At 38.3% G+C, this 24,350-nt stretch overlaps 5 protein-coding genes across 6 annotated transcripts; 2 read left to right on the forward strand and 3 right to left on the reverse strand.

The window, feature by feature from the left end:
• Positions 1–612: 612 nt before the first annotated feature.
• Positions 613–8,156, forward strand: LOC149653923 (rho GTPase-activating protein 92B-like). Its single transcript, XM_089846894.1, has 10 exons — positions 613–1,279; positions 1,538–1,762; positions 2,538–2,649; positions 2,726–2,926; positions 3,006–3,156; positions 3,223–3,350; positions 3,419–3,825; positions 3,913–3,992; positions 4,697–5,719; positions 5,789–8,156. The coding sequence occupies exons 1-10, from the start codon at positions 1,215–1,217 to the stop codon at positions 6,268–6,270; spliced, it is 2,874 nt and encodes a 957-aa protein (XP_089703020.1). The 5' UTR covers positions 613–1,214; the 3' UTR covers positions 6,271–8,156.
• On the reverse strand, positions 7,550–9,522 carry LOC149653924 (uncharacterized). Its single transcript, XM_089846896.1, has 4 exons — positions 9,311–9,522; positions 9,074–9,189; positions 8,662–8,880; positions 7,550–8,454 (listed from the first exon to the last, which is right to left on the reverse strand). The coding sequence occupies exons 1-4, from the start codon at positions 9,338–9,340 to the stop codon at positions 8,217–8,219; spliced, it is 603 nt and encodes a 200-aa protein (XP_089703022.1). The 5' UTR covers positions 9,341–9,522; the 3' UTR covers positions 7,550–8,216.
• A 98-nt stretch (positions 9,523–9,620) lies between these two features.
• LOC149653925 (ribosome biogenesis regulatory protein homolog) lies at positions 9,621–11,436 on the forward strand. Its single transcript, XM_089846895.1, has 8 exons — positions 9,621–9,822; positions 9,983–10,055; positions 10,134–10,172; positions 10,244–10,282; positions 10,351–10,531; positions 10,601–10,708; positions 10,775–10,929; positions 10,993–11,436. The coding sequence occupies exons 1-8, from the start codon at positions 9,662–9,664 to the stop codon at positions 11,344–11,346; spliced, it is 1,110 nt and encodes a 369-aa protein (XP_089703021.1). The 5' UTR covers positions 9,621–9,661; the 3' UTR covers positions 11,347–11,436.
• A 491-nt stretch (positions 11,437–11,927) lies between these two features.
• LOC149653926 (sorting nexin-14-like) lies at positions 11,928–18,537 on the reverse strand. Its single transcript, XM_089846897.1, has 18 exons — positions 18,318–18,537; positions 18,155–18,223; positions 17,898–18,099; positions 17,786–17,829; positions 16,971–17,300; positions 16,254–16,576; positions 15,899–16,179; positions 15,533–15,591; positions 15,293–15,369; positions 15,013–15,231; positions 14,366–14,691; positions 14,211–14,281; positions 13,181–13,356; positions 12,940–13,104; positions 12,843–12,873; positions 12,707–12,771; positions 12,230–12,321; positions 11,928–12,161 (listed from the first exon to the last, which is right to left on the reverse strand). The coding sequence occupies exons 1-18, from the start codon at positions 18,431–18,433 to the stop codon at positions 12,084–12,086; spliced, it is 2,724 nt and encodes a 907-aa protein (XP_089703023.1). The 5' UTR covers positions 18,434–18,537; the 3' UTR covers positions 11,928–12,083.
• A 417-nt stretch (positions 18,538–18,954) lies between these two features.
• LOC149653927 (actin 403) lies at positions 18,955–23,112 on the reverse strand. Of its 2 annotated transcripts, none has more exons than XM_089846898.1 (4): positions 22,960–23,112; positions 20,920–21,067; positions 19,908–20,394; positions 18,955–19,694 (listed from the first exon to the last, which is right to left on the reverse strand). In XM_089846898.1, exons 2-4 carry the CDS (start codon positions 21,043–21,045, stop codon positions 19,177–19,179), a joined length of 1,131 nt encoding a protein of 376 aa, XP_089703024.1. In that variant the 5' UTR covers positions 21,046–21,067; positions 22,960–23,112; the 3' UTR covers positions 18,955–19,176. The 2 variants fall into 2 exon arrangements, with proteins under 2 accessions (XP_089703024.1, XP_089703025.1); XM_089846899.1 differs by lacking the exon at positions 22,960–23,112 and adding an exon at positions 21,235–21,371.
• Positions 23,113–24,350: the final 1,238 nt, after the last annotated feature.

Consider the following 24,350-nt stretch of genomic DNA (forward strand, 5'->3'; position numbering starts at 1 on the left):
ATAAACAAACCTTATTTTAATCGACTGCTTATGTCATTATGATGGATAAATTTCAAGCTTACTAATATTATTTTATGTATAAGAATGCTATTACCTCATTTTATCCTACGTTATTCTTATTCGTTGCAATGTATTTAAAGATACGCGTTAAAAATTGGTTTTTAAAACGAAATTATGGCGTTTTTGAGCTTGAAATTATTTATATTCAATGCTTAATTAGGCCTAACCCTAATTACAACCACCCGTTTATCCAAAAACCATTATTTTATTAAATTTCTACCCTTAAAAATGATGCATATTAATTACCGTTCAACTGCAAGGAGCGAGAGACTTCCATCCATACAAGCATATTTTTTCCCATAGCCTTTCTCTCTATACCTTTATTCATAGCCCACTTCATACGCGCGTGATCGAGTAGGCTACGCTCAATTTTAGTTAACTGACTCGTTAGCGCCATCTATTAATAAAATTACAAACTAATAAGTAGTTTAGTTCAGTTCAGCTTATGTAAATATGGGAAGTGGGCTTTACAAGTTACGTCATCTATGATGCAAGTACTTAGTCTCTCATTAGCTAACCGACACCTTAGCGCCATCTATTAATAAAATGACGAACTATCAAATAGTTTAGTTCAGTTCAGTTTATATAAATATGGGAAGTGGGCTTTACAAGTTACGTCGTCTATGATGCAAGTACTTAGTCTCTCATTACCAAGTCTATGACGTCAGGAATTAAAATATAAGAGTGTAGGGGTACTGGATATATTGTTCACTCACTGCGAGCAAAAATAAAAAACAAACCCTTTTGATAAAAACGGGCCTCTCGTGATGAAGATGAGTAATGTCTAGAAATAAATTAAATTGGACCAATGGCCAGCCGCCTTTAATTGTCCATCACCCCACCCCGCAATTATTAGAAAATTAACTTAATTGCGATTAACACCTACTCGCTTATCGCGACTTATCAAGAGGGTGGATCCCCGTCCTTAAAGGAAAGGCACTGTACCTATTTACTACGTAGACAATATACGAGTCGAGGGCGACAGCTGCCGCTACTTCGTCGCTAAGCCTTGGCCATATATTTTTTGTTGGCGAATTAAATGGAATTAGTTAAAAAATTCAAAGTTTTCGATGGAAGAGCGGTCTCCGTAAAAAATTAAGTTTAATTATAATTAAGTCTAAATATAAGTTAAATTAAAAAAAGATTATTGCAAAATGTCTGTGATGAAAAGACAATTGTTGAAAGTTAAAAAACAATTCGCCGATCAAAACTTTCTCAGGTCTGTGACAAATCTGCCTTTTTTTAATTAAAATTAAATTTAATCGTATTTCATTAAAGGGGGAATGATACTTTAAATCATACTGCTAGAGCCACATTTAGTTTTAGTTTCATTTACCCTTCATTTTGACACTTTTACTTCATTCTCTCTTTAATCAAGTTCATCTAATTTAATTATCCCTTTAAACTTAAACCTTTTCCTGCAGTGTCCCTTTACGTTAGTTAACTATAATTAATTATTTTAATTTGGGGGTGGTAGAGGGGAGAAGAATGAGGGTCAGAGTGATCTGGACATCGCCCAGAGAAGAGTTGACGCAATCAAGCATTCTTGCCAAGCCCTACAAAAGAAAGTCAGTGCTTGTTTGCAAGGTTGTGGTCAAGATGCCAATTCTGTAGAAAAACGCAAGAGAAAAATGCCAGCTTTCTCATTGGCTCATTGCATGCAAGAAGGATCTGCCCTACAAGAGGAAGGATCTGTTTTAGGGTAATTAATTCAATTCAATTCAAAATTGTTCAATTCAATTTAGTTCAAAATTGTTCAATTCAATTTAGTTCAAAATTGTTCAATTCAAATTCCGTCAATTCAATTCGAAATTCCATCAATTCAATTCATTTCAAAATTGTTCAGTTCAAATTCCCTCAATTCAATTCGAAATTCCATCAATTCAATTCATTTCAAAATTGTTCAGTTCAAATTCCCTCAATTCAATTCGAAATTCCGTCAATTCAATTCGAAATTCCGTCAATTCAATTCGAAATTCCGTCAATTCAATTCGAAATTCCGTCAATTCAATTCGAAATTCCGTCAATTCAATTCGAAATTCCGTCAATTCAATTCGAAATTCCGTCAATTCAATTCGAAATTTCGTCAATTCAATTCGAAATTCCGTCAATTCAATTCGAAATTCCGTCAATTCAATTCGAAATTCCGTCAATTCAATTGAAATAACGTCAATTCAATTCGAAATTCCGTCAATTCAATTGAAATAACGTCAATTCAATTCGAAATTCCCTCAATTCAATTCGAAATTCCCTCAATTCAATTCGAAATTCCCTCAATTCAATTCGAAATTCCCTCAATTCAATTCGAAATTCCCTCAATTCAATTCGAAATTCCCTCAATTCAATTCGAAATTCCCTCAATTCAATTCGAAATTCCCTCAATTCAATTGGAAATTCGTTAATTCAATTCGAAATTCCGTCACTTCAATTCAAAATTGATTAAATTAATTAATAATTAATCCGTTTTGAATTTCAAGCGTCGTGTTGCATAATTGCGGCTCGACTCAAACTCAACTGGCGGATGAATTATTAAACTTTGAAATTCAAGTAGAAAAAAATGTCCTATCTCCTTTGAATCAACTTCTAGAGGTAATTAATTGTTGATGTCATTCCGCCACCCGAATCCAATCCACCTCAAACTGAACTTAAGATTAATTAAAACCAGGTCGATATCCCGAGCATCGTTAAGATGAAAAAACAATTAAACAAATTAAATCAAGATCAGGAATCGGCGCGAATTAAATACGAAACGGCGGTAAAACATTGTCAACAGACGAGCGGATCATCCAGCGGACCCGCTTTGGCCAAAACGGAAGCCGCCAAAGAGGAATTTGAAGAACTAACGACTAAAGTGGAGCAACAAAGGGTAAACCTCCTCGTCACTTAATTAAAGTTAATTAATTATTCGCGTAATTAACAAACACGACTTATTTCGCGCGTTGCAGGACACTTTAGCGGCGGAAATGTTCGCGTTGCTAAGCAAAGAAGCCGAGTACGCGCGCGTCTTTGTCCAATGGTATCTTTTGCAGCACGATTACCATTCTAGAGTGACTAGTGTCTTGGAACGAGACATCCATCAAATGACGAGCTTAATAGGTACGCCCCCTCCCCTTATTAATTTAATTTAAATATAATTAACCGCGTTTAAATTAAATTAATTAGAGAATCACACGCATCGTCCCGCTTACGGTTGCCCTTTAGAAGAACATCTCAGAGTTACTAAAAGGCAAATAAGTTACGTCCTAGAGAAATGCGTCTCCGCCTTGTTAGCCTTTGGAATGAACGAAGAGGTAATTAAGATGCCCCTAAGCCTATTCCTCGGGCTTAGACGCCATTAATAAGTACTTGTACTCGTTAGGGTTTATTTCGAATCGCGGGTAGCGCTTCCAAACTAAAGAAATTAAAGAATTCCTTCGACGCGGGGATCGTGAACATGTCGGACTACGCGACGGACCCGCATTCCATCGCCGGTGCCTTAAAGTCTTACTTGCGCGAGCTGCCCGAACCCCTACTGACGCACGACCTCTACGAAGATTGGATGAACGCCAACAAGATCGGCGAACACAATTCGCGATTACAAAGTCTTTGGCAAGTCGTTAATAAACTTCCCGAACCCAATTTCTACAATCTCAGATATATCGTCAAATTTTTGGCCAAATTAACCGAAAATTCGGAAACGAATAAAATGAGCGCCCAAAACGTGGCCATCGTCATGGCGCCAAATATCATCTGGGCTCCCATGGAGGACCAGAGCAATCATATCGGGTAAGATCAAACAACTCCTCCCCCCTTCCCCCAGTACTTGCGTACAGTAATTATTTAGAAGACGCACTTACTAATTATTATTATTAGAATGAACATGACGGTTGCCAATATTCATAGTTCCATCGTCGACACCTTGGTTTCATACGCAGATTATTTTTTCCCGGGAGGTAACTAAAATTTATAAAAATCAAAGCATTGTTTAGTTTTTAGTCGCAAATATTAAAGTTTTATTTAAAACAAACCGACTGTTTTTTATATTTACACGTACGTAAGCGCTTAGACTTCTTCCGCCCACCTATTGACGAATTAAATACAATTAGGACGGTCTTATTAACTCCGCCCACGCGTTCAGGGCAGTCTCAATAACTCCGCCCACGCGTTCAGGGCGGTCTCAATAACTCCGCCCACGCGTTCAGGGCGGTGTCAATAACTTCGCCCACGCGTTCAGGGCGGTCTTATTAACTCCACCATCGTGTTAAGGCGGTCTTATTTACTCCGCCCACGCGTTCAGGGCGGTCTTACTGACTGCGCCTTCGTGTTTAGGGCGGTGTCAATAACTCCGCCCACGCGTTTAGGGCGGTCTTACTGACTGCGCCTTCGTGTTCAGGGCGGTGTCAATAACTCCGCCCACGCGTTTAGGGCGGTCTTACTGACTGCGCCTTCGCGTTAGGGCTGTCTTAATAACTCCGCCCACGCGTTCAAGGCGGTCTTATTGAGTCCGCCCACGCGTTCAAGGCGGTCTTATTGAGTCCGCCCACGCGTTTAGGGCGGTGTTGTTGACTGTGGCTCGGGGGTAACCTTACTAACACGTGTAAATATAACAAAATTGAGACGGGATTATAATGTTAACGTCGGGAAAAATTGTTTATAGACGTGGACTTTGTCATCTCTCCTCTACCGCTTCCGAACGAGAACATAATTTTCCCGTCGGACGCTCGAATGGGAATCGTCAATTCGGGGTTTGTCGCTTCGAATGGCGAAGTGGAAAACGCTAGTCTAACTTCGCACAGTCCCAGAATAATCCATCGTCCGGGTAAAAAACCGGCTCCTCCCGCGCCCAATAAAAACGCTCCCCATCAAACGGTCGAGGAATTCGCGGGCGTAACGCTGCGACGCTCCATTTCCAGAGACAGAAGCCGCGGCGGCGGAACTTCCCCCTTAGAAAGAACAAAGTCCGTGCAGGAACCCGAATACGCGACGATCCATCGCGATCGCCACTTGAACATGGCCGAGAACGAGAAAAACGGCAGTCGTAGCGCGACCCTAGATCGACCCGGTAAACCGCGACGCGCTTCCTTAACTCAAAAACAAGCGAACGATATTATCCCTGTCCTTAACAATAAGATTAAGGACGCGACTAGCGACGACGAGGCCAAACCCGTCCCGATGGTTAGGAACAGTTCCTTAGAAAGGTCCTCCTCTGGACTCGCTCCCAATACCAAAGACGCCAAAAACGATAACGCGGGCCCCGTTGTTGTAGCTTCGGACGAGAAAGCGCCACCCGTGGCGTTAGTTCGAAATACTTCCCTGGAAAGGTCGGCCATGTCGGGCATTAAACCCCCGGCCATTCCCGAAAACACCAATCATCCCGGTAATCGGAACAGCGGCGGAAAACCGGACATCCCGGCCAAACCTCCGAGTTTGGATAATATCCTAGCCGCGTCGCGAAAGAGCGTCGACATCGAGGACATAAACGTATCCGTCAGTCGGCGATCGTCCGACAAAGATTCAATCCAATACGCGGATGAATCCGACAATGAGGACGTTTTCAAAATGGACTCCACAAACTCCACCATGGATTCACCCAAAGATAAAATACGCGACGATCAGACGGACGCCACGAAACAAAGTACGGCCGCCGTTAAAATTGACCCTCCAATGAGTTTCGCATCGAGTAAGTCGGAGAAACATTGACCTTTTGACCTCTTAAAACCGCAACGCGTTATATTATATTTCATTGCAGCCGGAATGGACAAAAAATGGGCGTTCCTGACAAACAACAACGTCCCGACTAAAGGTCCCGAACGTCCGCCTAGAAACTTCCCCATTGGTCCAACCGGGACCAGCTTAGAAGAGTACATTTCAGCGCCGATTCCCGGCTCGTTCGTCCACGTCAGCAGCCACATGACGACGTCATCGGACGACGAGAATGGTGTTAGCGTCGCCGCGAACCTGATGACGGCCTCGACGCAAAGCTTACCCGGGAGCAATCAAACGCCTTTGGGAGTGTTCCATAGGAGAACCGGCTCTTCGGACGCCCTCTTGGACGAAATAGCTAGTTCGGGGATGGGCGTGGCGCCGCCGCCTCCCTCCAATCAGAACGGAGCAGCGCGAGTGCCTCCTTCGCCAACGGGAACCCTGAGGAGCCGCCCTCCCCGACCCATCCCGCCCCCGCCACCCACCAAACCCAAAATGAACAATCATTCGGAAGACACGCGTCTCTGACTATAGAAAAGAGACTTTCCAACCGTGAATTAAATCCTAGTAAACTATTAATGTTAATCATTGAAAAATAAACTGTTAAAAAGGAAGAAAGTCATATAAATTAATTAATTAAAACGTTAATTAAAGGGGAAAATTTAATGAGTGGTTTTCAGTATTTAGGGATAGTTCTTCAAAATGATATTAAATTAGATTAAAATAGGCCAAAAATTAACGAGTATTTAATTAGAGTTAGCTGAAAGTCGCGTCGTTAATTAATTTGGTCTCTACGCGACTATACCATCAAATTTTGACCTAATTGGTTGGTCAAATATGGTCTAATTTTGACCTATTTGGTCTCTACGCGACTATACCATAAAATTTTGGCCTACTTGGTTGGTCATATATGGTCTATTTTTGACCTAATTGGTCTGTACGCGCCTATACCATCAACTTTTGACCTAATTGATCAAATATGGTCTAATTTTGACCTATTTGGTTTGATCAAATATGGTCTAATTTTGACCTATTTGGTTTGATCAAATATGGTCTAATTTTGACCTATTTGGTTTGATCAAATATGGTCTAATTTTGACCTATTTGGTTTGATCAAATATGGTCTAATTTTGACCTATTTGGTTTGATCAAATATGGTCTAATTTTGACCTATTTAGTCTGTACGCGACTATACCATCAAATGTTTTCCTACTTGGTTGGTCAAATATGGTCTAATTTTGACCTATTTGGTCTCTACGCGACCATACCATCAAATTATGATCAAATATGGTCTAATTTTGACCTATTTGGTCTCTACGCGACCATAAAATCAAATTCTGATCAAATATGGTCTAATTTTGACCTAATTGGTCTGTACGCGACTATACCATCAAATTTTGATCAAATATGGTCTAATTTTGACCTAATGGATCAAATATGGTCTAATTTTGACCTATTTGGTCTCTACGCGACTATACCGCCAAATTTTGACCTAATTGATCAAATATGGTCTAATTTTGACCTAATTGGTCTCATTTTGAAGCTCTACTCTGCAATAAAAACCAAATACTGTAAAATAAAGCAGCATAAGACGCCCTTTTGATTTAATACACGCCGGTATAAAAACAAAATGAACTTTCGTAAAATAATATTGAATTATATAAATATATATATATATATTGTAAATGTTTTTGGTATTTTTTTTTTTTTGCAAATTAAATTTTTGTGTTCTGTTTTCTAGTCTTTGATGGAGATTAAAAAAAAAAAAGAAATGTGTTATTGGGAATATGAAAATAAAATAATCAACTGCGCTTCCGTTCAATTTAATATTTGTATTAAAAACATTTATGAAGCAAAAAAGGCTTAGCGTTAATTAATTAAAATAATTAAAAATAAAAAGGCCAGCTCACTTTTTGATATAATTAATATCAATTAGCGTAATAATTAAAATTAATGGTGATATTTAAAGAAGAAGATGCCGTTAGATTAGAAAAACGTTTATAATAATTAATAGTATTTGAGAACCTAGTCTTAATTAATGTTTTTGGCTACGTTCTTAAAAAAACCCCAACCCCGTTTTTTGAGATTTTTTTTATGCCCAGTATTTTTTTTTTTTGCAAAAAATTGTATTCGTAGAAACGCCATTTTTTACTGTACGGATGCCACGCCCCCGAGTACTAATTAAAATTAATTAGCGCAAATTAATTAATTAAAAGAGATTTTGATTGTTGAAGTTCAAGTTCAAGTTTTTTCGGCCATTTTTTTTTTGCGTTTTATTTTTTTTTTTGGAAAAATAATTTTTGTATTAAAAAAAATGTTATAAAAAAATGTCCACCATTTTTGTCGATAAAAGTTTCTAATGATGATAATCATATTAAACAGAGTTTAAATAAAAACTGAAATTTTTAACTGTATTTGTCGCATTGATTCATTAATTCACGATTTAATTATTAAAGAAACAATTATATATGAATTTAATCGCGTTTATCAACGAATATTTTGTCTACGACGCTATTAAAAACATGCAAGGAATTGTTCTTGACAAAGATATTTCGCGCAATCGCTTGCTCATTTCGCGTTATCCCTTCTTTCAAGTTACGGTTTCGTTCTTTGGTTGTTTGAATGCGTTCTCGCAGTCGCTTAATTCGTTGCTCAAGCGCCACACACTTCAACTCGGTATAAGTATCATCGAGGGTTTCGTAACTCGGACGCCTAAACACATTTATTTCAGCCAACAATACATCCACCTTATTCCCGATGCGTGTGCCAAGGCTTAACGCCGGCTTTTAACTAACAATTCCGCGTCGTCTGCTTTTCAGAGTCGAAATGTTTCAATATTTTCTCAGTTAAGAAACTAGTGTGAAGCCTTGGCGCGCGCATCGGGAATAAGTTCGTGGATTGGTATCATTGTTTAATTACCAAGCTTCGTAATTGGGGTCGCTCGCGTGCGGACTTTTGGCCACGGCTTGGTCTAAAATGGCCAATTTATGTCGTAGATTGCTTTCGTTTAAGAGGTCATTGGTTTCATCCTGAATGCAGGATTCCACTTGTTTCTCGTATTTTGAGATTATTTCCTTTAAAAAGTCAGGAAATTCGCGCGCAATCGGAGCCAAGTGTTCGCGTAATTTCGCCTCGTTTCTAATAATGTAACCCAATTAAAGGGGAGCAACAAGATACCCTTTTATAAGAATTACTTTGAATTATGACGCTTCTAATACAATCATCAGGGCAGCTAATACCTTTGACTCTATGTAAAAGTAAAGTGGGGTGCCACTACTCTATTTTAGAAACGTCATTTCTCAAAAATAACTCTAATTGGTTTTGTAATTACGTAGCGTATTTGACATATCGAGCGGCTAATGATTTTGTCGTCTTTTCAAGTAGTTCAAATGTTTTTAATGCTTCCTCAGCATCTGATCCACCAATAGCCTTCTCCCCACTATTTTCCTAACGTTTATTCCATTACCAAATTAACATTAATAAATTTAAATGATTATATAACAAAAAACACGCGGTCGCACCGCCCCCCCCCCGCCACGTCAGTAAATTTAAGCCTTGGTTAACTTACATCTCTTTCTGATTCCTTAGAGGTGGACATCCCCAGTACTATAGAACTAGATTTTCCAGTTAACCGTTAAAAAATAAACTTTAATTAAGTTCAATTGTTAATTATTCAACTGTAATTGATCGAAATTAACACAATTAAACGAAAACTTGTCGCGAAAAGCAAATTGATGCCTTAAAACACGCCCGTGCCAAAATTCAAAACACGGAACGGTTCTTAATTTACGCAGCAGACGCCGCCGTGGTTGTGGTTCAAGAATCCCCTCGATTTAGTTCGGTTCAAAAGATTGAAGGAGTCGACTCACCCGTGACGTCATTCCTCCATCTTTTCAGACAACGCACGTGTAGTAGTTTGATGGCGTCGTCTAATTTTGTTGGAAATTTGCTTCAAAAAGCTTCGGAAGAAGATGAAATTAATTTCAAATCGACAAATGTCGAAAAGAATTTGGAATTAGAATACGATATTGGTAATCTAGCCGCTTTTGACGCGAATATTTTGGACTTGGACAAGTACAAGTGAGTTATCAAAATTGAATTGACCAAGGCTTAGCGCATGAAAAATGGACTAATGGCACCCCATGTTATTTCCCCATAGAGCTTAATATAGTCGAAGGCAGATGGTTGCCATTACCCTATTATCCATAAAATTAAAAATAATTAAAATTAATTTTTCTAGGAAATATCAAGAAAATTATTTAAAAGAACTAGCTCGTGATAATACGCAGTTATTAATTAACCGAATTTGGCAGGTAATTAATACCAAAAATGAAATTTTAAAAGAATTTTAAAATCATTAATTAAGATTTTGTTTTAATTTTAACATTAAGTTACCTTCTAATCGCGTTGAAGATGCTATAGTCGTCAAGGTAATTAAATTAAATTAAATCCTCCCCTCTATAAAATTATCCCTAACAAACCCTTTACTTCCTTACCTTAGTTACCTCAAGGTACAACATTGATACCCAGAGAAAAACAGGTAAATTTTAAATTGAAGCATTAGACTAATTACGAATGTAATTAAAACTTAAATAAATTGATTTAAAGGTGCCTAAAGCGAAACAACCGACAAAATGGGAACAATACGCCAAGGAAAAGGGAATTCAAAAAAGGAAAAAGGAGAAATTAGTTTGGGATGAAACTGTCAATGATTGGAGACCTCGTTACGGCTTCAAAAGAGTCAACAGCGAAAAGAACGATTGGGTCTTAGAAGTTCCACAAAATGCTGGTAATTATTAATTTTTCTAAACTAATTAATGCTAACTAAAGACTAATTAATTCAATTATTCAATTTAAGATCCAAATACGGATATGTTTGCCCAAAAACAAGAGAAAAAGAAAGAAAGAATGGCCAAGAACGAATTCCAAAGATTGAGGAATTTGGCCAGAGCAAAGAATCTTAAAAGTAACTTAATTATATTTAATTAATTAATTTAATTAATTAAACTTAACGTGTATATTTATTTTCTAGTGCCTAATCAAGGATTAGTGCCTGCTCCTAACCCCACAAAGGACCACGTTAACAAAGCCATCACCATTGCCAAGTCATCAACAGCTTCAATTGGCAAATTCACGGAAAAATTACCCGATGAAAAAGTTGCCAAAAATATTGGCAAAAAACGAAAAGTAATAGATTATTAATTACATTAAATTAATTACAGTATTTAACTGTTTACTAATTAATTTTAGTTTGAATCCAATTTGGGTAACATTGAGACTGAAAAGGCCAAATCATTAAAGATCTTGGAGAACTTGAAGAATAAGGCGCCTAAATTGGACACGACAACTGCCATGAACCAATTGACCCACGCCCAAGAAAGGCAACAAGCAAAAGAGAATAATGGGGGTGGAGGGGGAATGGGGGAGCAGCAGGGGACCAAGAAGAAGAAGGCGGGCAAAAATGGACCCAAGAAGACCAGGGGAAGGAAGGGGAGTGAAAAGGGGGGAGGGGCCAAACGCAGACAACAACAAAACTTCAGGAAAGGAGGAAGTGCCGCAAAAGGAGGAGGAGGAGGAAATAAGAGGAGAAAAGGAGCCAAATAATTATTTAACAACGCAGAAAATGATTGTAAATAAAGAACTTACTGATTGCACATGTGACATCCATCAATAAAGAGGTTGATTATCAATTAAGATCTTTCATAGTCAGTTATTTTAAGTCTAATTTTAAGCTTTAGACCTAATAAACTTCGAAACCTAATTTTAGGCCTATTAAACTATAGAAACTTTTAGTCTAATTTTGGACCTATTAATCTATACCCCTTCTCTAGGCCTATTTTTGGACCAACTAAATTATAAGCGTTTGAAGCCTAATTTAAGGCCTATTAAAGTAAAAAGGGCGCTTCTCTAGGCCTAATTTTAGGCCTATTAAAGTAAAAAGGGCGCTTCTCTAGGCCTAATTTTAGGCCTATTAAAGTAAAAAGGGCGCTTCTTTAAGACTAATATTAGGCCTACTAAATTTTAAACGTTTTAGGCCTAATTTTAGACCTATTAAAGTATAAAGGTCGCTTCTTTAAAGCCTAATTTTAGGCCTATTAAAGTATATACATAAGCTTTACGCCTAAATTAATTAATTTAATTGGTCTACTGAGTGGTTGATATAATTGACAAATTTGAGAGTAAAATGTGAACAAAACATTTTTATATTTAATTAAATATAAAACGAGTGTAGGAATGGAATTACTTTGATTAGAAGAATTAATAATACTAGATGGGCGGCGTCTACCGCCTTCTCCTCTCTTTGTCTGTCTGTCCGTCAGTCACACTGAGAAGATGGTGATTCAAAGGGGACTTGGCGTGTCATCGCGTAATTCGGGGAACAATTCCAAGAGAACAATGTCCAACAATCGATACGATAACTGTTAACCCAAATGACCTTTGACCCTTTAGAGGGGAGAATTTTAATTAATGATTTAAATGAGCTGACCTGTTTGTTTAATCTTGGATTCTGCAGAATAATAAATAGAGTTTCAATTCCCGTCTCAAATTTCTCCGTTCCAGTTGTCCGACCCAACCAATCTGAATAATTAATTTAATTAAAAATAATTAAGTTAAGTGGAAATTAAAGGGAAGATAACCTTTTTAGACTTAAATTAAAATTATTAAAGGGAAGATAACCGTTTAGACTTCAATAAAAATTATTAAAGGGAAGATAACCTTTTAGACTAAAATTAAAATTATTAAAGGGAAGATAACCTTTTAGACTAAAATTAAAATTATTAAAGGGAAGATAACCTTTTGGACTTGAATTAAATTATTAAAGGGAAGATAACCTTTTAGACTTGAATTAAATTATTAAAGGGAAGATAACCTTTTGGACCTAAATTAAAATTATTAAAGGGAAGATAACCTTTTAGACTTGAATTAAATTATTAAAGGGAAGATAACTTATTTTTAAAATTACCTGGAAAAAAATCTATGGTTGCTTTCAATGCAGCGTGACGTACTTTCATTTTTTCCGAATCAGTTCTGTTCAAATAATAATTAATATTTCTAATTATCAGAAGTAATAGTTAAGACTTAATTAACAAATAAGTTACTTTGGGGGAGTTTGATCAAAGAAAAGAATATCTAAATAGAAAAATTAATCATTTAAATTAATTTATATTTAATTAAAATTATTAAGAATTAATTAACCTCTGAAATTTTCGAGTAGGGTCTGAATTCTGATTGGATGAAGGGCTTGATTTAATTTGGAGTCCAAATACCATTCAACATAAGCTTGCAAAACTTGTCTCAATGGGAATTCAAATGTCAAAATTATTCTCAAATAATATTCCGGTAATTTAAAGACGTGCGCCGCTGTATTTAATTAATTATAATTAATTTAAAGTTAATCGGTGTTCAGTAATTAATTTTGTACTGGCCGATTTCTAACCTATAAATAAGATGTAATCGTAGATGCCATTCAAGGCAGGGAAAGTGCTGAGGGATTCCGTCATTTCGGTCGAAGGCGCCTTCACATCGCCCATATTATCTTTGTAAATTGATTTGCCCAGTTTTTCAGTCGCCGCCGGCATCCCCAATTCGAAGATATCCTTCCAATCCACTTTGCTAACCAATCAGACACGCGAAAAACTTGCTCATTTCTACTCTAAAATGGCCGAAATCCCGCCCCCTAAAAACTTAGCCTTAAGCCTTGGTTAGAAAACCAAACAAAGAACCATTCGTTTCAACTCTAAAATGGCCGACATCCCGCCAAAAAACTTAGCCTTAAGCCTTGGTTATCAAACCAAACAAAGAACCTTCGTTTCAACTCTAAAATGGCCGACATCCCGCCAAAATAACTTAGCCTTAAGCCTTGGTTATCAAACCAAACAAAGAACTGTTCAGTTTCAACTCTAAAATGGCCGACATCCCGCCAAAAAACTTAGCCTTAAGCCTTGGTTATCAAACCAAACAAAGAACCTTCGTTTCAACTCTAAAATGGCCGACATCCCGCCAAAATAACTTAGCCTTAAGCCTTGGTTATCAAACCAAACAAAGAACTGTTCAGTTTCAACTCTAAAATGGCCGACATCCCGCCAAAAAACTTAGCCTTAAGCCTTGGTTATCAAACCAAACAAAGAACCTTCGTTTCAACTCTAAAATGGCCGACATCCCGCCAAAATAACTTAGCCTTAAGCCTTGGTTATCAAACCAAACAAAGAACTGTTCAGTTTCAACTCTAAAATGACCGACATCCCGCCAAAAAACTTAGTCTTAAGCCTTGGCTATCAAACCAAACAAAGAACTTTTCCTTACAACTCTAAAATGGCCGACATCCCGCCAAAAAACTTAGTCTTAAGCCTTGGTTAGAAAACCAAACAAAGAACTGTTGTTTCAACTCTAAAATGGCCGACATCCCATTCCGATCCCCAGAAAGGTCTAAGCCTTTGCACGGTTTCACTTAAGGACATTAGGCTTACCTGGGTTTAGGCTTAGCAGCTTCCGTCGAGGCGATAAAGTTTTGTAGAAAGGGCAATAAATGCTGACCTTTCTAAAGTAAGAATTGATACGAGGCGCCATTGTTAGCGTATAGGAATTGAAGTAGTACAATGTGGGGAATGGAATGACCTCTGACCTCTTTGATTAGTTTCATGGGAACGGTTTTGATCATTTTTCCGAAATTAATTTCGGGCAGGAAGTTGGTGGTGAATTCGACGGGGGATTTGAGGAACTTGTAGAGAAGTTCGCTGCCTTTCAGGGAAGGCACCGCCAACAAGTCACTCAGGAACTTTTCAAAAATAGCGCGACGAGATTCCAAATACTGGCGTCCTTTGTTGCCAAAGGAACGCTTCGGAGGCAAACTAATCTCCAGAGAATCGTGGAATTCCTGCAGTTTCTGAGCCAAGATGTAGAACTCGTGGTACCGCCTCTGAACCACCCAACGGGACTCTTCCGCTTTTTCTAATAACCAAATAGAACCACCCCAAAACATTTATTGAAAAGTAGGCTTAACTCTTTTATTGAAAAGTAGGCTTAACTCTTTTATTGAAAAGTAGGCTTAACTCTTTTATTGAAAAGTAGGCTTAACTCTTTTATTGAAAAGTAGGCTTAACTCTTTTATTGAAAAGTAGGCTTAACTCTTTTATTGAAAAGTAGGCTTAACTCTTTTATTGAAAAGTAGGCTTAACTCTTTTATTGAAAGTAGGCGATATTAGGCTTAGCGTGTTTATTGAAAAGTAGGCTTAACTCTTTTATTGATAAAGTAGGCGAAATTAGGCTTACCATCGTCTCTGATATCGATTCTCTTGACTTCAATGACGAAGGCGTCGTAATATTTGCAGTTCAAGTCCATGAGCGTTTCGATCCTTGGAATGGAGACTCTCCAGGCGCTCAAGTTCTTCAGTCGAAGGTCATCGTCGTCGGTAACCGCGTCCAAACCCTCGCTAAAAACGCCCTCTCCCAATTCCAAACCCGCTTCTTCTTCAAACATTCGCCCATTATCTGCAACGGTAACAAACCCATCATTAAGCCTTGGTCGTAAAAATCATTAACCCTCGCTTACCAACGTTGGTGACAAAGACTCCTTTGATGCGACTGCTTATCTTGGACATGGTTGATTGTTCCGTTGGTCTCTTAGCTCTGAAAACAAAGCTCAAATTAAACTATATTAAAGCTTAACTAATTAGAATACCTATTAAACAAAGTTCCTGGGCAGCTTAGAAAGTTTAATTAAATTACCAAATTAGGCTTAGCACGAGGAAAGGCGGAACGAAATGGTAGACAAAGGAAAATTTAAAATTACCTCCACAAGCTTCTGTTCCCAGAATTATTCAGCCGATCACCACACAACAAACTGAAATACTGTCAAAAACAAATCATAGTTGACAAAGGATTGCCTACACTTTTATTATGAGTAGATGGGCGAAACTAGGCTTAGCATAAAGTAGGCCAAACTAGGCTTAGCATAAAGTAGGCCAAACTAGGCTTAGTAAAAAGTAGGCCAAACTAGGCTTAGTAAAAAGTAGGCCAAACTAGGCTTAGTAAAAAGTAGGCCAAACTAGGATTAGTAAAAAGTAGGCCAAACTAGGCTTAGTAAAAAGTAGGCCAAACTAGGCTTAGTAAAAAGTAGGCCAAACTAGGCTTAACAAAAGGTTACGTTGATACTTACTCGACTACTTTGATGGAATAAGGGACAGTAAATGTCTTCTAGTTGACTGTAGGCGTAATCGTAGGCCTTAAAGAGTGTGGTGGTCGTGCGTAAGATGACGACGTTGGTGGGGTCGCCCTTGACGACGCGCGCCATTTCCTCCACAACTTGTTCCTCGAAGTTGATACGATCCACTGCGCCATACGCGAAATACGTATTGAACATCTCAATCACTTCTTTGTGAATCGAAATCAATTGTTCTCGAGTCAAATCCGGGTTCAGGATACGTTTATTAAAGTCGTCTGTCCAGGAATGGACCAAGGATCGTTTTAATGTTGTTGAGTCCGTTGACCAACCATCGGGCGAACAAACTTACCAACTCCCAGACAGAACTGCAACACGTTGACGGCCGCTTCTTCTTTTAAGAATTGCATAAAAGGAAACAGCAATTGCTGATGAGACATGATGGTTTGCAGATCAGTTTGCAAAACCGATCGGTTCTTTTCATCCATCTGTCCAGTTTCAAAATGACGCAAAAGTTCCACTTTCTCTTCTTGGCTTTCGGGATAACGCACCATTGGCGTTCGGTCGAAGAATAGAATAAGAAACTCGTTGACAATCTCCGGATTGGCAATTATATCCATGGCTGGCAATAAAACGCAATTGCAGAAGACTTCCCGGACCAGAGAACCGGCACTCCTATAGAAGTTCAGTTAAATTGCTAAGCCTTAACCTTTGTCCAAGACGCCTACACTTTTATTATAATAAGCAGATGGGCGAAAGTAAGCTTAGCATAAAGTGGACGAAATTAGGCTTAGTAAAAATAGGCCTAACTAGCCTTAATAAAAGTAGGCCAATTTAGGCTTAGTAAAAAGTAGGCCAAACTAGGCTTAGTAAAACGTAGGTGAAACTAGTCTTAGTAAAAAGTAGGCCGAACTAGCCTTAATAAAAGTAGGTGAAACTAGGCTTAGTAAAAAGTAGGTGAAACTAGGCTTAGTAAAAAGTAGGTGAAACTAGGCTTAGTAAAAAGTAGGCCAAATTAGGCTTAGTAAAAAGTGTGTCTTTGTGGAAGACGTCAAGAAGATAAATTTACTTGGATTGGAGATATTTTCTAGGGACAAGATAGGGCAATAATTTCTCAACAATGCCACGCAAGTAGTCCAATTCCGCTTTCCTGGATTTCATACTACGGTGTAAAGTTGGGGCCAATTTTTTTAAAATTTCTGTTTCATTGTTGACGGAATTTGGGCCTTTGGAGGCGCATAAACAAGCATCCGCGTGTTGCAAGAGGGCCTTGGCCAAAGTCCGAGTGATTAGGGTCACCAAATCTACCTGTTGAGCCCTCTTGACCAGAGTGGCCAGTAAATAACGGACTGACACTTTCAGTTCAGACAAAAACGCTTCATCCAAACTGATTCTTTCACTAATAATACAAACAAAAATGTTAAAAATAAAATGTTACAAATAACACCCAAATAAAATGTTATAAATAATACAAATAAAATGTTACAAATAATACAAATAAAATGTTACAAATAATACAAATAAAATGTTACAAATAATACAAATAAAATGTTACAAATAATACAAATAAAATGTCATAAATAATACAAATAAAATGTCATAAATAATACAAATAAAATGTCATAAATAATAAAAATAAAATGTTATAAATAAAATAATAAAAATAAAATGTTATAAATAAAATAATAAAAATAAAATGTTATAAATAAAATAATAAAAATAAAATGTTATAAATAAAATAATACAAACAATACAAACAAAATATTTAAAATAATACAAATAATGTTTCAAATAATACAAATAACAATTTACAATGGAAATATTACAAATAATTGTACAACTTCAAAATATAGGTGAAAAATAGGTCAAAATGAAGGCACTCACTTGTACCAAGGAAGTACATATTCTTTGAATGTTAAATCAAATATCTAAATTAAATTACAAACGTTATTACAATTAATTAATTAATTAAACTAAATAAAAGTGTCGGAAATACCTCTTCAACAATATTATCAACATTAGCCGGAATGTTTAATCCTGTCCAGGGTTTCAAGACTTGAACACTGAGTTCAGGGCGATGTCTCTTGCATTTGCGATTGCCACAAACGGCGCAACGTTTCGAATGTCTAATTCCGGGCAACGCTTGCCGTTTCCATTCCATCAACTGAGGAATGCTGTTGATTGGAAAATCCTTCGAACTAAATGCAAAACCATCAATACCTTGAAAAGAAACAAACCTAGTTACAATCTCACCTTAATAAAAAATGACTTCCGACACTTCCGAATACGAACGAACATAATATGACTAGCAACGAAATGTAACTGAAAAAATAATTAGTATTTTATTAATTAATGTTTATTTTAAATAATACCGTTTATCATAATTTTCAAGAGCCAAGGCTTAACCGCAACTTACTCGGAACTGAGGGCGAAAGTTCCAACTATGACTAAACTAACGGATATACATAAAATTATAAACGGTTTAGCTAAGAAACTACAATTATCTCGCGTTATAAAACCTAACAAATCCATTTTTAAATAATTTAATTATTATAATTAAAGAATAAAACTCGGCACCGTGAAATTTACGCTGATGGTGGTAGCCATGTTGTTTTCTAGTCACAGTGTAAGCAGACGAAGGAAATCGACGTTTCCAGGAAATAAGCCCAAAATTGACTGCGCGCGCAGACTAATTTTCCCGCGCGAATAGAAATATTGTTCGCGCACGTGCATGAGTTAGGTTTTGGCCACGTTGCTGCTTCAATCGGGGATAAAGCTCATTTCCGACGTAAATAATAGAAAAATATCAATTCTTTTACGTGAAAAAGGTCCGATTTATATTTTATTAATAAATTCGATACATTTAAATGTACAGAAAGCCTCGAGAAAGTCATTAAAATTAGTTTCAAGTAGAAATACTAGAATTTTGGTGACTTATATTCGCTCTAAAGTACTGTTAATGATTTTAGGCTTAACGTTAAGCCTAAAACGGGACAAAGAATTGAAATGAATATGAACTAATAATTTTTCTTATAAAAATAAAATGTTCGAAATTTCCAAAAAAAATTAGTACGTTTTATTATTTCTCCTTTTAATTTAGAAAAGACGAGCGGTGGGCGAAACAATAGCGCAACAAAAAAATACAAATTTCATTAAATTTAAATGGTTTTTTAATTTTAATCAAAAAAGAGGAACATGGGGGACAAGTAATAATAAAGGAATGATTTGTTTGACGTTCAACGCCGGAATGGCATGGCCGCGAAAAAAGAAGCCCTTTAGAAGCATTTACGATGGACGATGCTGGGTCCAGACTCGTCATATTCTTGTTTAGAGATCCACATCTGTTGGAAGGTGGACAAGGACGCTAAAATGGATCCTCCGATCCAGACAGAGTACTTCCTCTCGGGAGGGGCGATGATCTTGATCTTCATCGTACTGGGGGCCAAGGCCGTGATCTCCTTTTGCATTCGGTCGGCGATGCCGGGGTACATGGTGGTTCCTCCGGAAAGGACGGTGTTGGCGTACAAATCCTTACGGATATCGACGTCGCACTTCATGATGGAATTGTAAGTCGTCTCGTGGATACCGCAAGATTCCATACCCAAGAAAGAGGGTTGGAAAAGGGCTTCGGGACAACGGAACCTTTCATTGCCAATGGTGATGACTTGCCCGTCGGGTAATTCGTAAGATTTCTCCAATGAAGAGGAGGAAGCGGCGGTGGCCATTTCCTGTTCAAAGTCCAACGCTACGTAGCACAACTTCTCTTTGATGTCACGCACAATTTCCCGCTCAGCTATTTAATTAATATAAATAGATTTTAATTAGTTTCCCATTAAGCCTAACTCTTGAAATCAAGAACGCGATGTTCAGTAACACGAAAACCAGCCAGCCAGATAGTGTCGGCCCATTACTTTTGCAGCCCCCAAACCCGCGCAAAAGCAAAAACCCCGTTTTTACTCCCGCGTGACGCAGATTTTAAAGCGTGGACAGACAGGCAATTACTTACCGGTTGTGGTGAAGGAATATCCTCTCTCAGTAAGGATCTTCATGAGGTAATCTGTCAAGTCGCGTCCAGCCAAATCGAGACGCAAAATGGCGTGGGGGAGAGCGTACCCTTCGTAGATGGGCACAGTGTGAGAGACACCGTCACCAGAATCGAGGACGATACCCGTGGTACGACCGGAAGCGTACAGGGACAAGACGGCTTGGATGGCGACGTACATGGCGGGGGTGTTGAAGGTCTCGAACATGATTTGCGTCATCTTTTCTCGGTTGGCTTTGGGGTTCAAGGGGGCTTCCGTCAAGAGGACGGGGTGTTCCTCGGGGGCCACACGCAATTCGTTGTAAAAAGTGTGATGCCAGATTTTCTCCATGTCGTCCCAGTTGGTGACGATACCGTGTTCAATCGGGTATTTAAGGGTCAAGATTCCTCTCTTGCTTTGAGCTTCGTCACCAACGTATGAGTCTTTTTGACCCATGCCCACCATCACACCCTTTTTAATAACAAAGAGGGGAAGACTACGTGTTAAACCCAAGACAAGACATCGGGGAACTAAAGTTCATCAAGTAGTTTGACCCAAACCCTAACAATTAGGCATCGAAGTAGACTAGCCTTAAATCCCATGGATTCTAAGTACATAAAGACGCGATGGTACTAAGGACAGTACTATTAAGTATTAAGCCCAGCGATTCTAACTACATGAAGACGCGATGGTACTAAGGACAGCGCTATTAAAGACTCCTATTCAGCCCAGGGATTCTAAGTACACGAAGACGCGATGGTACTAAGGACAGAGCTATTAAAGACTCCTATTCAGCCCAGGGATTCTAAGTACACGAAGACGCGATGGTACTAAGGACAGTGCTAATAAAGACTGTTAAGTATTAAACCCAGGGATTCTAACTACACGAAGACGCGATGGTACTAAGGAATTTGGGCCCTGAATTAAGCTAAAAGATTCTACGTACTTGGGGGGGGGGGGGGAACGCGTAGAGGAAGGACTTAAAATGGTACTTACTTGATGTCTGGGTCTTCCGACGATAGATGGGAAGACAGCGCGAGGAGCGTCATCTCCGGCAAAACCAGCTTTGCACATTCCGGATCCATTGTCCACGACTAAAGCGGCTACTTCATCGTCACACATCTTGAATAGTTTTTATAATTAACTGCAACGACAAGAAAAACCAAAAACCAACTCCGTTAAAAACACGCGTTAACTTCACTAAAATACTACATGATTTTAAATTTAAATTAATTTAATTCTAATCTAAATTAAAATAAATGAAGTACTAAAGACGAAGGTGGTAATAAATAAATAATCCAATTGTCGTACCGAACCAGCGCTAACTTAACAAGACGACGAAGTATTTGTTGGATGGTGGTTGTACCGAGAGGAAATCCAACTGGAGAATGATAACCCGAAGCGAGCGCGCGGGGCTTTTCTAGTTTACAATCGGTGACGTCACACCCTATTCAATTACGCTCCACTCATTGGAAGGCCGCCGAGGGAGAGATACCAGAGAGGGGGGGGGGAGAATAATTTCATAGACATAAACGGAAATAATCACGATGAAAATAAAAAATACATTTTTTATTTTGTAATAATTTCTTCTTTTTTTTTCAATATATAAATTGACCTATGAAGAAGTAGTCCCGCTGCCAATTTTCATCCTCCGCCATAACCAATTAAGCCTAATTTTGTCATCTTTAATGAGCGCCTGATTGCTCTTTGAAAATTTCATTTTTTTCGAAGATTTTCAAGATTAAATCGAGGGGATATTAACTGTTTGTGGCGGAGCGATACGCGAGGATTCGTCTAATCCTAATATTTAAGGGAGTGAGGCGCCCCTCGTTTTGATTTTCAATGTCACGGCCCAAATGGTAAAAAACACGGGAAAATTTTAAGGAGGAAATGAAACGAAATAGATAGAGCGTTGAGAACATCATTTTTTTCCCTTTTTTTTTGGCGCGAAAGAAAATGAGTTTGTCACGGGACCTTCATTTCTAGAACATCCAATCCCCTTTACTCCTCCTCCTCCCCCCACTTCGTCATACCGGTTAAGCCACGCCCATATTTACGAGAAATTCATTCAAGAAAATAATACCACGTCTTGAGGCAACGGCGAAAGGAGAAAGGGTCGGACATTGTTGTAATCTTTGTCGTAAGCCTTACGGGTAAATGTAGTTTCATAGTTTAGGGCTATAAGTCTTTGTTAAATTCATTCATTATATTTTGCGCGAGAATCGATACAGTTATGACAGTACCCGGCTTTGACTGTATTAATATTTACTGGCGATAATATTGGGTGTCACTAGTCTATAATTTTTAGTATTGTCCACGCGCCAAGAGTAAAGTCACGAGAAATTTGGCGCGAGATCGGAAAACAAGTTGGCCAAGATACCAATAAGTGGTTCACACACTTAAGGTGATTGTGACCTTAACCACGACGGTTCCCATCATTCGTATCTATTTCAAGCGGTATTGTAATCGGAAGGTGGCGGTTGACTAAACCAGTTTAAAATTAATCAATTAGCTACGATAAATGGGTGCCGCTTTTATCAGTTATCACGTCATCAAGTGGATTAATTTATGATAGGCAATTTATGTCGTAGATTCGAGTAATATTTCGCCATCGAGGGGATATTCACTCAAGGACAAGCGCGACTTTGGCGAGAAAAATCGACCTAACAAAGCTTTATCCACGTTCCACGCCCTAAAACCACTACCGGTACATGATGATTACGCTATCAATAATTTACCCTACATAAATTTAGCTTAAATCTAATTAAATCAAAAGAAGACCAAGGGATGACGTCATCGAAGGGGCTTACTCATATATCGGTCTGTCTGTCTAGGGGTGTAATGCCCCCGCCTTACAAAGGACTCTATATTGAATTTGTACAAGCTAAGCCTAACGGGACACCACCGCCGGAACCGGCTTTTGTCATTTTCTCCGAAATTAACGCGTTTATTTTAACTATTTAATGATTATTAGATAAATTTGATTGTAGAGAAGGCGACCTTGAAATAAAACAATTAAAAATCGGTTGTAATTACCTTTTTTGGGGTCAAAATTTGAGGAGTAAATTTGCTGGCAAGCCGACTTCGATGGACAAGCGATCCAAATGGAAGCCGCTCTAAAGCATAACCGGAACCGTCCACCCCATAATGGACCAACTCAAAGGGTGGGGAACATTAGCCAGACATTGCCGCGAAACACACTTTAGGCTTAACTTTAGGCCTAATCTTTAAGCTAAAAGCGTTGAAAATTAATTTATTGCCTTTAAACTCAATGTATATATTTTGAAATTGTCAAATTTGGTAAATTTTTGTCTGAAAATCTTAATTTTAATTTAAACGTTAAAACCCATCACCCCTTTTAATCTGTAGTAGACTGATCCAATCCGATTATGGGTAAAAAGGCGTTTTCCACAACTCCATATATGGTAAAGAAGTGAAGGAAGCTTTCTGATTGGCCCGTTTCTAAGAGCCCGCTTTCCCAGGCTGGGTATACGCTTCGAAACCGCTTTACTTGACTCCGTGACAAGGGATATATTAATTACCTTTCAATATAAACCAGCAGGGACAAGTGACTCGCGTTCTCATCGTATCTCGATTGATAAACGTTTCTACCGTACGAGAAAAATAGGCAAATAGGCTTAGGTGAATACTTGTATGTAGTATACGCATCACCGGCGGCCGGGTCTACTCGAGAGAGAGCCCGAATTTTCGGGGTCAAAACGGGGTCATTGGACCCTGCCGCCGGCTAGCTAGTCCTTGAAAACATTCCCGCTGATCTCGGCTTTCGAATATTTTTCAAAATGCGGAATTAAAAATTAAAATAATAGATTAAATCTAATTCTGTTTAAAATACAACGGCGGATATTAAATTGACGTCATTGGCAGGCTTATCTCGTGAAAACAAAATATCCAAAAAGGCGCGCTATCAAGATTCGCGGGAAATCATCGCATCCTAAACTTAACCCCGCCCCCCACCACCATCCTCCCCCACACGCAGCATACTCAAAAACGGAACAATAAACCCTTTATAAAGGGACACTGACACTACTCGCTTTAAGGTTGAAATTAATTAAATAAATATGTAATAAATTAATCTCTGAACTAATTACCTCTCCGAGTGACGTATGTCACGGAGAGGTTCTAATTTCGACGTATCTGTGTGTCTGTCTGTGTGTCTGTGTGTCTGTCTGTCCGTTGTTACACCCACGTGACCGCGTTCGCAGTTTGCAAATCGGAGCAAACGTGTATTCAATTTCCAGACCGCATTTACAGTCCCGGAAATTGTATTCGACTTACAGGCTATTACTCTATTGGCTGTTTAACAACTCTGTTCATTTGTCCACCCCACATGGACACCAGTCTGAACTTATTGTCTTCTAAACACCACCATCTTCTACTCTTTCGCCCATTCCACATGGACACCAGTC

This window comes from Phalangium opilio, unplaced genomic scaffold (genome assembly GCF_054372755.1).
Source record: "Phalangium opilio isolate 3A_F unplaced genomic scaffold, DU_Popi_V2 ptg000081l_1, whole genome shotgun sequence".
Lineage (NCBI taxonomy): Eukaryota > Metazoa > Arthropoda > Arachnida > Opiliones > Phalangiidae > Phalangium > Phalangium opilio.